Source organism: Neoarius graeffei, chromosome 4 (genome assembly GCF_027579695.1).
Source record: "Neoarius graeffei isolate fNeoGra1 chromosome 4, fNeoGra1.pri, whole genome shotgun sequence".
NCBI classification, from domain to species: domain Eukaryota; kingdom Metazoa; phylum Chordata; class Actinopteri; order Siluriformes; family Ariidae; genus Neoarius; species Neoarius graeffei.
The window spans coordinates 18,942,346-18,957,659 of record NC_083572.1 but is presented as its reverse complement, the minus strand read 5'-3'; the positions used below and the strand labels follow the sequence as shown (position 1 = coordinate 18,957,659).

General features: G+C 41.0%; 1 protein-coding gene across 1 annotated transcript in view; it reads right to left on the bottom strand.

Annotated features, from left to right (window-relative positions):
* asic4b (acid-sensing (proton-gated) ion channel family member 4b) overlaps nt 1-15,314 on the bottom strand; it is a 171,027-nt gene that overhangs the window by 79,979 nt on the left and 75,734 nt on the right. The window contains exon 2 of the mRNA XM_060918156.1: nt 2,772-2,916. Coding sequence (XP_060774139.1) covers nt 2,772-2,916 — 145 coding nt within the window. The remainder of the gene's footprint in view (nt 1-2,771; nt 2,917-15,314) is intronic.

The window sequence follows — 15,314 nt, the reverse complement described above, 5'->3', positions numbered from 1 at the left end:
TGATGAAATTTTGATAAAAGGTGGGGAACAATTGATTAGAATTTGAGGCAAATCCAAATATGTGGCTTGACGAACGTATGCACTCTACCGAGTGCCCTTCTAGTTTGTCACTGAAACACATGGGGATGGATGGTGCTAAAAACTGTACTGCAGCCAGCCAGCAGGTGCACTAGACCTGTGCTGGTTTCACTTTTTATCCCCTGCTGGCCGAAAGGCCTGAAGGGGGCTTATGTCGTAGCAATTTCCATCTGTCCGTCCGTCCCGGGAAGGGTGCTCACCTTCTGAAATCAACTCCTCTCGCAATTTTTGGAGGGATTTCACGAAAATTGGCAGGATTCTTTGTTATATGTCGGTAATACACATATTGTAATTTCGTTAAATTGGGTCACATTTTACCAGAGTTAGAGCCCTTGATTAACAAAATGATAGTTTGACAATTTCATGAGTGTGTTTTCCTTCTGAAATCAACTCCTCTCACAATTTGTGGAGGAATTTCACCAAACTTGGCAAAAAGCATTGTTATATGTCAATAGTACGCATATTGTTTTTTGTTCAATTTGGTCGCATTTTACCAGAGTTGTGACCCTTGATTATCAACCTTGTACTTTCACAATTTCATGAAGGTGTGCTCGCCTTCTGACATCAACTCCTCTCATAATTTCTGGATGAATTTCTTGAAGCTTGCTAAAAGGCCTTGTTATATGATGGTAATATGCATATTGCAATTTAATTTCATTAGTGAAAATTTTACCAGAGTTTTGACCATGGATGTCGTTAGGTCAATTTTAGGGGGGCTTAAGCCTCCCTAAAATGTTCCCAAGCCCCCCTATAATTTTCAGTGTTTAAAAACAAACAAACAAACAAACAAACAAACAAACAAAATATATATATATACACACACACACATACACAGAAAATAGTGCAGACTTGCACATAACACAAAACAAACCAGCAAGAAAACGAGTCAAACAATAATATGTCTACAAGTTCTAGCTACGACACGAATAAAATTATCGTTATGTTTCCCAGCATAGCCAGGCAGGCAGGCATGCGTGGTTCAGGCGGAAGCTGTATGTTATTAGGCCTACTTGCTGTAACGTTATGTTCCTGAGGCCAGCAGAGTTGTTAAGAGAAGAAGAGGACTTAATTCGCAGTGAATGATACAGTGAACAAGAGATTGTAAGTTGATGTCAGTCATTGTTAATTGCTTAACGTTACCTACGTTTATCTAAGGGGAAGAAAATGTGATGTTGTAGGCTACTTGTCCCTTTTAACATTATGGCAGCTAAATTGAACTTTATGGAAAATGTTAGCCAATATTAGCGTGAACAGTTAAACTTGACAGCTTTCTATATTCTGTCCCATCTGTGTATTGGTATATTCTTCAACTATTGTGAGTGAAAACTAAATGCCATTAGTAGCAATAGTTATGGCGAGAGAAGATTTAATGTGTCCTTTCAATTCATTGGCTAGATGGATATACAACGATTTTTTAAGAGAGTGAGTGAGGAACAGGAGAGTGACAAGGGAGCTGATGCTGAAGAGGTCTGCGTGATCGAGGTCAGTAAATGTCAACAGAGAAAACAGGGCCGAGTTCAACCAATGCACCGTTTTGAGACGGTTTAGCTACGGTTTGATCTAGGCCACTAATTGAACGAGGTAGCCTATTTGGCTAAAAAAAATTTCGGTGCGCGTACGCATTACTGAACACACTCCTGGGGCTAAGCCCCCCCATCTCTCAATCCTAGTGACGTCCATGGTTTTGACCCTTGGTTAAATAACTTGTACTTTGACAATTTCATGAGGGTGTATGTTCTTCCGAAATCAATTCCTCTCACAATTTTACTTTGACAATTTCATGAGGGTGCACGTTCTTCTGAAATGAACTCCTTTTGTGGAGGAATTTCACCAAACTTGGCAAAAGGCTTTGGTATATGACAGTTATACACAAATTGAAATTTCGTTTAATTTGGACAAATTTTACCAGAGTTATGCCCTTGATTATTAACAAACTTGTACTTTGGCAATTTCATCAAGGTGTGCTTGCTTTCTGAAATCAACTTCCCTCACAATTTTTATTATCCTCCGCTGGCCGAAAGGCCTGAAGGGGGATTATGTCATGGCGATGTCTGTCCGTCCGTCCTGGGAAGGGTACTCACCTTCTGAAATCAACTCCTCTCACAATTTTTGAAGGAATTTCACGAAACTCGACAGGATTCTTTGGTATATATTGGTAATACGCATATTGCAATTTCGTTCAATTCAGTCACATTTTACCAGAGTTATGCCCTTGATTATTAACAAACTTGTACTTTGGCAATTTCATCAAGGTATGCTTGCTTTCTGAAATCAACTTCCCTCACAATTTTTATTATCCTCCGCTGGCCGAAAGGCCTGAAGGGGGATTATGTCATGGCAATGTCTGTCCGTCCGTCCATCCGTCCATCCTGGGAAGGGTACTCACCTTCTGAAATCAACTCCTCTCACAATTTTTGGAGGAATTTCACGAAACTCGACAGGATTCTTTGGTATATATCGGTAATACGCATATTGCAATTTCGTTCAATTCAGTCACATTTTACCAGAGTTACGGCAGAGTTGCCAGTGGGGGATATTGTATTCTCAGAGCACTCTTGTTAGTGATGGTATGCTGTCCAAGCATTTTACAATTGATAGTTGACACCTACAACAAAAGATGTTCCATGAACATCTTGCATTTGGTGAATGAAGTTAATGACTGTGTTTCTAACACTACTTTTGCACTGACTCACTGGTCTCTCTCCAGATAGGGAGGTATTCATCTTGTTGTATATCCAGCATCAGCTCCAGGCCATTTCCCATGCCCCCCTGCCGTGTCCGCTTTGGTGAGGTCTTGTTCCCGTTGAAGGTGTAGCATTTCCCGTAACGCGTGTACACCTGCAGTTGAGAAATACACACAGCATATCAACATATAGTTGACAAATTTCAGTTGTGTGGGTGTGTGTGTGGGGGGGGGGGTGAGGTGTGGTTTGCATAGCATAAATAGCATAAAATAATTGTAAAGCATATATGAAGATTTTATTCATGAATGTATATTGGCAGGGCACTTTGAAAATCAAGTGCCACTCTTTATGCCTGGCACTGGATATCATCTGAGTAGGAGAGACAATGTTTGACTGTATATAAGAGCCAGCAAGTCTTATGTAACATTCCTCTGTGTCTTTTAATGAATCACACAGCACGTCTTGGCCCTGGTCCTTTGTGATGGAGGATTTGTAGCTACAAGTCAAGTCACACATAAAAGCAGAAGGGAAAAGATGAAACACATAATGTGTGGTCTCTTCTTTTTTTGTATAATATGCATGAGAACACATTCATGCAATTTCTTGCTATAAAGTGAAACCTGCTTTTGAAGCTTTTGAAAATTGTTTGCTTTGGAAACTGATATGCAATGTATGTGCATACATTGCATAGCAGTTTCCAAAGCAAGCAATTTGGTTGTAAGGGCTATATTTAAGAACCATTAAGACTTCATAGTTGCCATACACCAAGTACTACGTTCCTCTTCCTCTTGGTCAGGCAAGGACAATTATAGACAATTACTCTCATTCTGCTGTATTTCCCTTTTAAAGTAACTTCTGGTTGCTTTGTCAGCATAATGTGATTGATTTGGTCTTTAAGAGGTCATTAGTGCTTTGCTTCAGCCAAAAGCCAAAGATCAGCATTAGCTAATTGGCAATTAATGGGTATGTGGGCTTCATGTAATATATATATATATATATATATATATATATATATATATATATATATATATATATATATATATTTTTTTTTTTTTTACAAGAAACTTTAAAGTTAATTTGCCAACATTTATCACTTGTATTAGACTAATCTATATAGAGTCAACTGAAAATTCAGTCCAAGAGGAAATTTTATCTAAAACATAAAAATCCATGATTTTGTATCATATTACATAATGGATTGAATACTACTTCTTCTTTCAGCTGCTCCCGTTAGGGGTCACCACAGTGGATCTGTTCTGCATATTTGATTTGGCATAGGTTTTACACCAGATGCCCTTCCTGACACAACCCTCCCCAATCTATCCAGGCTTGGGACTGGTACTAGGCATGCACTGGCTTGTACTATCCCAGTGGCTGGGTATTTTATCTAATCTGCATGTCTTTGAACTGTGGGGGAAACTGGATGAAACCCATGCAGACATGGGGAGAACATGCAAACTCCACACAGAAAGGTCCCCATCAGCTGTGCAGTTCGAACCCAGAAACTTCTTGCTGTGAGGTGACAGTGCTAACCACAACACCACCATGCCACCTATACATAATGGATTGGATACAATTTAAAATAAAGACATTTCTTTAAAAGATTCATCTGTATCCTTGGTTACAGGTTGACTCAGGTTGAAGATTCATCTGTATCCTTGGTTTAGGTGGCTTTGACTACAACACTTGGTATCCAGTGTTGTAGTCAAAGCCACCTAAACCAAGACTACGTCATGACCAAGACCAAAGTATATTTAGACCAAGACAAGACCAAGACTTTGAGGGATTGTGATCAAGTCAAGACCAAGACCAAGGCAGGGCGAGACCAAAACCAGACCAGTGGATGTGAAGGGGACGGGGAGGGGTGACGTCCATTAATAGGATTTTTTTTTTTCAAATTAGCAATGATTCATGTTATTGGTCACATTTGAAGCAGGAAATTTTACATCTAATCACAGTAACAATGTTCACAAATAAATTAGACTATGCAAAGGCAATTTAGTGATGTCCCTGCAGTTGTGGTCTTGACCAGTTTTGAAATAAAATCCCGAGTCCTCTATGTCTAAGACTGAGATAAGACTGAGTAAAAATGTGATCAATTCTGAGACTAGACCGAGACCTTCAAAAAGTGGTCTTGAGATAGATCTTGAGACCAAGACCAGTCTCAAGTACTACAACACTAATCCATTGCACAGGAACCCATCCTGTTGAAACAGAACCTCTCCTGGTTTCTCTACTTCACCCTGAATTTATACTATGGAAAAGACCCCAGAAGAAGCGGTGGTGGTTCAGTGGTTAAAGTGCTGGGTTGCTGATCAGAAGGTCAGGGGTCACCACTGTTGGGCACTTGGGCAAGGCCCTTAATCCTCCATGCTCAACCCTATCCACATCAACTTAGCATAGAGATGGGAAAAAGATATAGATAACCAAACAACCAGAAAACCCCAAAAGGAGGAGATAGTCAAAGTATTCTTTCTTAATCTGATACACCTTCCTCCACATGAGTCAGAATTGTACCTCAGCAGATGTTGTGATATGCCAGAGTGAAGCAGATGGGATTAAACCTGTATCTTCCCCAGCCTGGAGGCCAGTCTCCATACCGTGCAAAGCATGCTGAACACATACCCCTCTTACTGTAATCCTTTTCTCTGTCCATCACTCCAGCTACAAGCTTTTAATAACATTTTACAGCAATCTCTTTCTTAGTATTTTCTGATTCAGGTGACACATAAGAAGTTACGTAAAACATCATTACTGCACCTGACAAATAAGGTAACTAAAAGGTCACAGAATTAGCTGTAACATTAAACAACATAAAATGCAGGCATATTATCATTTTACTCACATGAATAAAACAAACAAAATAAAATCACATGCTCATGAAAATGTCTAAATGTATACATAACTTTGTGTATATATAGCCCAGGCTTATTAATGACACCCCTCTGTCATATTATTTCTCTTAAAACATTCCTTTCAGTGTTTGAACGAGCATACTCATTTAATGGAGGCTCATGTTAACTCATGTTAAAAAAAGGGTTATTAAAATGTGGCTAGAAATCCCTTTTACAATCCTTTTCAAAGTATATTTACATAAGGGGAATGATTGATACGTAAAAAAACTATAGTGTTATCTGGTTGTCTGATTAAGTCAACCAGATAACCAAAGGGTTAATTTTATATGGGTGTTGTTCATTCAGTTTGACGGATTTATAAGTGAGCCAAATCATTAATGCTGAGATCCCCAGCCGACCAATCAGCTAGCAGTAGGTTCCATCGGTAACTTTCACTCTGTTTTCGTTCTGTCTTTTCGCTGCTGTTTCTGGCGCAGGGAAGTCATGTCCGTTTTCCACCTGCATTTTCATTTTGTCTGTCGCTGCCAACCTCAAATTAGGGTGTTTCCTTCATTATCATTTGCTCGAACAGCATGAGAGTTGTAGAGGCATTCACCGGGGTCGCCAAGTGAAACTCTGTAAAACACACTCAGCGGTCAGGTTTTGGTATATGGTAAGAGTTGGAACCACGTCCAATGCCTAGAAGGGGATCTGAATTCAGAAGCCCACTTCACTGAGCGATCCAGACTTGTACAAGTTTGCCAGATGTCCAGATTCAGAGATTCCCAGTGTGAGCTGGGTGGCAAGCCAGATTGAACACTGACTGTGTAACAGACTCCCTTCCCCGCATCTGGTGTGGTAGGACAAACACTGCCGCAAATTAGAACGGGCCCCAATGCAAGACTGAACTTTGGAAAAAAAAGTTTACTTTTTTATATACCCACTTTATTGTTTTAGGTTATTGTGTTAAAAATTGTGTTTTATCCTTTCTACTCTATATCAATATATGCATGTCATGGTCCTACCTGTGGGCTTCTCTCTTCAGGTAACATCTCCACTCAGCATTACCGGCCACGCCCGCACTCACTTCCTCTTATTAACTTTCAGTGACTGTCATTGGCTGTTGCCGATCACCTGCTTCCCCCTGGGTGTATTTAAGCTGCAGTTCTCCCTAGCCTCAGTGTCAGATCGTCTGCAACTCTCAGCCTAATAACATGCTCTGTGTTCCTACTACTCTGACTCCTGAAATTGTTCTGTTCCGTTTGACTCTGTCTGCTCTCCAGCCCCGGTACCCTGACCTGCCTTCTGTTCCGTTTGACTCTGTCTGCTCTCCAGCCCCGGTAACCTGATCTGCCTTCTGTCCCCTATCTTGCTACCTATTTTGTGACTCTGTGTTTCAGTTTGCTCTCTAACTCCTGCCTGCTGAGGGACTGCACGCTTGGAGACTGCTTGAAACCCAAGTTCTATCAGCTTACAGCCACATCTCTCTGACTACGCCAGATCCTGTCAGATCTCAGCTGCTAAGCAGGGCTGGGCCTGGTCAGTACTTGGATGGGAGACCTCAGATGTCACCACCAGCCATCCCTGCCTCTCAGTTCTCCTGCCTCTAGACTTCACACACATTCTCCCAACTCCCTTTTCCCCTATTATTAATAAACTGTGGTTTGAGCGCATTTGATCTCCTCTCCTGTCTGTTCCGTGACAATGCGTTGTTACACAAAATTCAGTTCTTGTCTTGACTCATTATTGATATTCATTCTCTGGCTTACAACAATATGGGTTCTTCTGATACTGGTCCTCATTGAAATTGTTGACTACTTTACTATTATACTGTAATCTATTAGAACATCATAAAAATGGTTACATATGACATGTAAATGTCTACAATATACCTTTTCACTGCTCTTGGCAACTTTTGCATGTTTGCCTGTATGTTGGGTGCACTGTAAATAAAACACCTTGCACTAAAGTGCTATTTGTGGCGGAGCCAGTTTTTTTTTGTGGACCTGGCGATTTGGCCTGTTTTACCACAATCTTGAAGTGTTTTCATTAATAACCTGTTTACAAGACACTAGAGGTGTATACAGCATTGGTGGCAAAAATGATTGCATAAAATAAATCCATCCATCCATTATCTGTAGCCGCTTATCCTGTACAGGGTCGCGGGCAAGCTGGAGCCTATCCCAGCTGACTATGGGAGAGAGGCGGGGTACACCCTGGACAAGTCACCAGGTCATCGCAAGGCTGACACATAGAGACAAACAACCTTTCACACTCACACCTACAGTCAATTTAGACCCACCAGTTCAGAAAAGTTTCACATTTCTGAACTTGCCATGAACTGGACCCATGAGCACACTGTCTCCCCACACAAGGAAGAGGATGATGAAGGAGGGAAAAAGCCAGGTGTTAAAAATATTACAACCCTGAATCCAAAAAACTGTGTAAAATATAAATTCACAGATTTCATCCATCCATTATCTGTAGCTACTTATCCTGTGCAGGGTCGCGGGCAAGCCAGAGCCTATCCCAGCTTACTATGGGTGAGAGGTGGGCAAGTCACCAGGTCATCACATGGCTGATACACAGAGACAAACAACCATTCACACCTACACTCAATTTAGAGCCACTGGTGTAGTAGTTAGCACGGTCACCTCACAGCAAGAAGGTTCTGGGTTCAAACCCAGTGGCCGGTGAGAGCCTTTCTGTGTGGAGTTTGCATGTTCTCCCTGTGTCTGCATGGGTTTCCTCCAGGTGCTCCAGTTTCCTCCACAGTCCAAAGACATGCAGTTAGGTTGACGTGGGGCGGCCTTGGGCTGAGGTGCCCTTGAGCAAGGTACCTAACTCCTGAATGCTCCCCGGGCGCTCTGGTGTGGTTGCCCACTGCTCCAAGTGTGTGTGTTTTCACTGCTTCAGATGGGTTAAATGCAGAGGATGAATTTCACTGTGCTTGAAGTGTGCATGTGACGAATAAAGGTTACTTCTTCTTCTTCTTAATTAACCTAACCTGCATGTTTTTGGACTGTGGGGGAAACAAGAGCACCCGGAGGAAACCCATGCAGACATGGGGAGAACATGCAAACTTCACACAGAAAGGCCCTCGTTGGCCACTGAGCTCAAACCCAGGACCTTCTTGCTGTAAGGCAACAGTGCTAAACGTTACACCACCATGCCGCTTTCACAGAATTCAGTGATTTGCAAATCCTTTTTGACCTATATTCAATTGAATACAAAAGACAAGATAGTTAATGTTCAAAGTGATTATTTACAAAAAACAATAAAGTAACACTCATTCTTAATTTGGTTCCTAAAACATGTTCCAAAAATGTTGGGATGGGGCATGTAACATACCACTGTTTTACATTACCTTTTCTTTTCACAACACTCATTAAGTAGTTGGAAACGGAGGACAGACACTAATTGCTGAAGTTTTGAAAGTGAAATCCTTTCTGATTCTTGCTTGATAAACAACTTCAGTTGCTCAACAGTCCAGGGTCTCCATTGTCATATTTTGCACTTTATAATGTGTCACACATTTCCAATGGGAGGCAAACAGGCCAGTTTAGCACCCACACTCTTTTACTACGAAATCATGCTTTTGTAACACATGCAGAATATAGCTTGGCATTATCTTGCTGGAATAAGCAGGGAGGTCCCTGAAAAAGATGTTGTCTGGAAGCATACATTGTTCCAAAACCTGTATGTACCTTTCAGCCTTAATGGTGCCTTCAGAGATGTGCAAATTACCCATTCCATGGGCACTAACACACCCTCATACTATCACAGATGTTAGCTTTTGAACTTTATGCTGGTAGCAATCTGGATGGTCCTTTTCCTCTTTAGCCCATAGGACACAACGTTCATGATTTCCATAAACAATTTGAAATGTGGACCCATCAGACCACAGCACACTTTTCCACTTTGCATCAGTCCATCTCAGATGAGCTCAGGCCCACAGAATTCAGATGCATTTCTGGACATTGTTCATATATGGCTTTTGCTTTGCATGGTAGATGCAGCGATGAACTGTGTTTACTGCTAATGGTTTTTCAAAGTGTTCCTGAGCCCATGTAGTAATGTCCTTTATGCAATCATATCAGCTTTTAATGCAGTGCCACCTGAGGGATTGAAGGTCACGGGTATTCAGTGTTGGTTTTCGGCCTTGCCTCTTATGTCTGGAGATTTCTCTGGATTCTCTGAATCTTTTGATGATTTGATGGATTGTTGATGGTGAATTCCTTGCAATTGTACATTGAGAAACAATGTCCTTAAACTGTTGGACTATTTGCCCATATAATTTTCACAAAGTGGTGAACATTGCTCATCCTGGTTTGGGAACGACTGAACCCTTCTAATTACCAACTCACCTGTTTATCTGTAGAATGTTCCAAACAGGTGTTTTTTGAACATTCCACAACTTATCCAGTCTTTTATTGCCCCTCTTACAACTTTTTTTTGGAACATGTTGGAAGCATTAAATTCAAAATCAGTTCGAATAACATTAAATACCTTGTCTTTGTATTGTATTCAACTGAATATAGGTTGAATCAAAAAGGATTTGCAAATCATTGCATTTTGTTTTATTTACATTTTAGACAGCATCCCAACATTTTTGGAATTGGGCTGGTACTTGTGAGATGCTGATAATTTTCAAACCAGTTTATCTTAAAAACCTTAAAAAAACAGTTTGGTTAAAACACCTTTTGCTCATTTTCATGAAGGGTACTAATAATTCTGGAGGGCATATATCTACATCCGATCCACATTCACTGGATATGAGCAATCACACACTCTGATTGGTGTCAGGGATGGGTGGAGACAGATGTACGTGCAGAAGAGTTTTATTAAGAAGATGAACAGGCAAACAATCCAAATCAGTGAGCATAAATCGAAAACAGGAAAACAGGCAATAGCTTGAGCGAGGCACAAACAGACTATCATAGGCAAACGCAGGATCAGAAATGAGGAACAGGAAATCAGGGATCAGGAAACCAGGAGAAACAATCAGGAAAATAAGGTTCAGTAATGTGTCAACAGCACAACTCTTCGCAAAGTGAATGTGCTTTCACAGTCCTTACATAGGCCCACTGATTGTACCTTAAACTCGTGCAGGTGTGAGTCATTAACGGCATGTGCGTGAGAATCCGTTTGGAGCATGCTCTGTCCGGAGCGTGCCCGAGAGCCTGTCTGTTGCACACGCCAAGGTGTGACAGACCCCCCCCAAAAAGAGCTCCCTCTGAGAGCTTAAATCCATATTCCTTGGCCCCGGGGATGAGGGCCTGATGCTGGATGTCGTGCCCTCTGCGCTCTGCTCTGTGCCAAAGTGGCAATAGATTCTTGGCTCAAGTGGGGGCTTGAGCTTAGGCTCTGGACAGGACCTGGACTGGACATGGACTAAGGTTCAGGCAAGATTTGGATTCCAGACTGCATATGGGCTCGAGCTGCAGACTGGACTTGGGCTCCAGCTCCGGACTGGACATGGGCTTCAAACTGGACATAGGTGTGGGCTCGAGCTCTTGACTGGACATGGGCTCGAGCTCTTGACAGAACTTGGATTCAAGTTCTTAACTGGACATGAGCTCCTGACTGGACATGGAGTCAAGCTCTGGACTGGACTTGGGCTCTGTTTGAGCACAGTTCTTGTCTTGCTCAAGGTCTGGTGGAAGGACAAAGACGTCTTCATGGCCAGGTGGTGATGGAATGAAGACGTCTTCGTAGCCGGGTGGTAGCATGACCATGACCTCTTCGTAGCTGGGTGGCAGTAGGACGATGACTTCTTCATGGCCAGCGGCGGAACAAAGATGTCTTCATAGCCAGGTAGCGGTGGAACGATGATGTCTTCGTAGCCGGCGGTGGTGGAACACTGACATCTTCATAGCCGGCGGCGACGAGACGATGATTTCTTCATGGCTGGGTGGCAATGGAGTGACAACATCTTCATGGCTGGGTGGCAGTGGGACGACGACGTCTTCATAGCCGGAAGATGGAAATTATTTTGTCAGACATTTTGTATAAAGTCTTTATCGAATTTGCAAAAAATAAAAATGCTCTCCATCCATCCATTATCTGTAACCACTTATACTGTGCAGAGTTGAGGGCAAGCTGGAGCCTATCCCAGCTGACTATGGGCTACAGGTGTGGTACACCCTGGACGAGTTGCCAGATCATCGCAGGGAATGACACACAGAGACAAACAAAAATTCACACTCACATTCACACCTATGGTCAATTTAGAGCGACCAATTAGCCTAACCTGCATGTCTTTGGACTGTGGGGGAAACCGGAGCACCCGGAGGAAACCCACACAGACGAGGAGAACATGCAAACTCCACACAGAAAGGCCCCCGTCGGCCACTGAGCCTGAACCCAGAACCTTCTTGCTGTGAGGCGACAGTGCTAACCAGTACACCACTGTGCCACCCCAATTAAAATGCTCTGTTTCTCAAAATTCAGTTAATGTGGATATAATATAACAGTTATTCCACTCAATCTAGTTGCACATGGCTTATAGCCAACTTGGGGCTATGCGCCTCGTTGGCTATCAGATCATATGAGTGTGTGTGTAACTTTAATTACATTTAACAACAGAAGGTCTTTATTTTGGTGCATGGCAGCTCTTTTTACCCTTGCTAAATAATTTTCCTCTCCGTTAACAGTGAATGTGACACAGATAAAAATGTGTGCACTTGAAGAGCATGCACATCTCAGCATGCTTCTAACTAGTGCTGAGTTGCAATACTTTTTTTAATATAGCCTTGTCAACTCCCTTGCCAGTACCCATTGTGGGAAAAAATGGACACCAATTTTAAGAAATACCCCAGCATTTTGCAACCTTAGTCTATCCATTACATCTACGTATAGTGCATATGTAGTTACCATGGATAAGCATTTTAAGTTTCCCTGCATTGAGAAAATAATGGAAAACTTATTTACTCAAAACTTACAGTAATACAATCTTTACAATCTGTGTCTGATGATGAAACAATAATGAGAGAAAGATTTAGCTGTCAAAGCTGTTCTTAACTTGAACAACATACTAGTTTTTTTTTTTTTAAATCTGCTTACTTTTACCCTCTCAAAGGTTTTATAGCATCCATCCATGCTCTTTTTGGTTTACCTTGAACTATGCTGAACACATTACATTGCAAACACATAACCACAAATTCTTCCATGTGCAAAAAAATAGGCAAATGAAAAAATGTGAAGAGGCGATATATAACAGTGATTATATATTACAACTCAATAACCCCTTGTATGCGTGCACATGCATGCTGAGATATTCAATAAAAATACTGCTGCTATCCAGCACTTATTCACTTGAACCTTCACACTGAACTGGAACAAATTACAAATGACAACACAGAACAACAGGTACATACATACATATTTGATATAAGTATTTGGACATTTTTGTTCTTGTTATTTAATAAACTCCCAATGCATATATCCACTTCAAATGTACACACAAAGCCTTTCAGCTCTGATTTTTGTTATAAGTAGAATTTAAAAAAAGAAAACACATATACATACACTTTTTTTTTTTAATCTTCTCATACAAACTGTGCCTGGTTGGGAAGATTTCATGCAACCAGTAGTAATCATGGTGAAGGTGAAGGAGCTTTCTCAAGTTCTCAGGAAATATTATTAAACTAGAAGGGCACACGGTAGGATATGTATGTCTACCAAGCCACATATTATCAACATCAAATCACTTGAACCTAGGATAATAGTAAAGCTGTACACCAAATTTCATCAAAATGCATTCACTACTTTTTGAGTTTTGTTGGGAACAGACAAAAAAAAAAATTCTGAATCCACATACATATCCGGATTTGAATCAAAATCTAATCAATTGTTCCTTGGCCCATATATATGGGAACCTTTCCTCCAAATTTCATCAAAATACATTCATTACTTTTTGAGTTACATTGGGAATAGACAGACAAACACATAAATGAAAAGTCGTGCAGAGCACAATACTTGCGAAAATCACAAAGAAACGGAAATTATGGCCTATTAGGTGTTTTTACAAGATTTGACCTTTGTGACCTTGACCTTTGAGCTTGACCAAAACCTAATGATGTCTTTGTGTGACCCTAGTGAGTTGTCCTGTGCATTTTGGTGAAGATTGGTCACAAAATGATGACGCTAGAGCACCAACAAACAAATGGACAGGTCAAACAAACAAACAAACAAACAAACAAACAAACAAACCAGGGTTTCCCATATATAGACCATTGTGTGGTGCAGCGCCACACAATGGATTCCTATCGCCACACAATCAGACTCGCGATTTTGAAAAAAAAAAAATTCCGTTGCGTATCGTTCCGTTCATTCATAGTGCTCTTTCTTCTCGTTCACGCGTGCGCACACAGAGACGGAGAGGCGTGTACACAGGCCTGCCGTTGCGCATATACCCGGACTGCAAGTAGGCCTGTTAGGCTAATTAAAAATAATGCAGCCTTCCTGATTCGCCTTCCGACCCCTCATTTTAAAAGGTAGCCTAAGTCATGCTCGTGATGAGCTTTATCATAGCCTTCTTGGCTTACAGGAAACGGACATCCCTGAGTCAGGCTATAAACCAATTTTGATGCATACAGTAGCAGCTTGACGCGAGGAACCGGCCTTATTGCATTATCCCGTTTATCCCGCTTCAGCAATGACTTCCCTTACGATAGGGCACTTGAGTTTTTTTTTTTTTTTTTTCAGGAAGCCACGCAGAATTAAATGTTCTGATAGGGCATGCAGGCTTTGCACCAATTAGGGTAATGCTTTTTCATTATTGTTAGTTGCCTTGGTGTTACCTTAAATGGTTTCTTACATCTAATTATGATATTTTATTTTATTATTATTTTGTTGTTACATTATACTATTTATTTCATTTTAGTATTGGTTGAGGTAAGTGTTGAGTTCAATATTTAAAGTAAAAACCTCCAGCTTGTTTTTTGCAATTTATTCCTTGAATGTCAACTAAAGAACGATTGAAAGATTGCCACCAAAAAGGCAAAAAAATAAGGTAAAAACCAGAGATGCACCGATTGACCGTCTGCTGATCGGAATCGGTCGATTTTCACGTGATTGGCCATGAGCGGCGACCGGCCGGTCAAAATTAAAATATGCCGACTTTCTGCCGATCAAAACTTGTGTATCACATAGAGATGAAAGTGGAAATACTCGTAATTCACAACTAAAAAGACTGCAGCTACACTGGCAGCTTGAACATGCTTTCTAGTGCGATTGTGTTGCGCTTGCGCAGAACAGCGTCAGTCCTACACGCCTAACGAGCTCCGGCGCGCGCGCCGTTAACAACAAAAAATTCACTATATTTGGATATCCAAATATAGTGAATTTTTTTTGTGCCAGATATTGGATGTGAAAAGAAGAAAATGTTTGTGGTTGTATGAATTTCCCATTACAGGAATTAATACGTTAGCCTATTACCAAACATCTAGTTAGATTTGTACAAAGAGAGAGAGAGAGAAAATGTCTTTTTGTTTGTTTTACAACCTTGGTTGCACTTGATTCCATTGGAAATTACTCTACAAATACACATTTGAGAAAGATGATAGAATGGCTATGGTATAAGTATGACTGGAAATTATTTTTGTATTTTGATACTGAATGAAGAAATGGGTTGTTCTATAAGGCATAAGTTTTCAGATCTAAATAGGCTTATGAAAGTGTGTTCCATAGTAGTAGGCAAATAATTAGTGCTGTC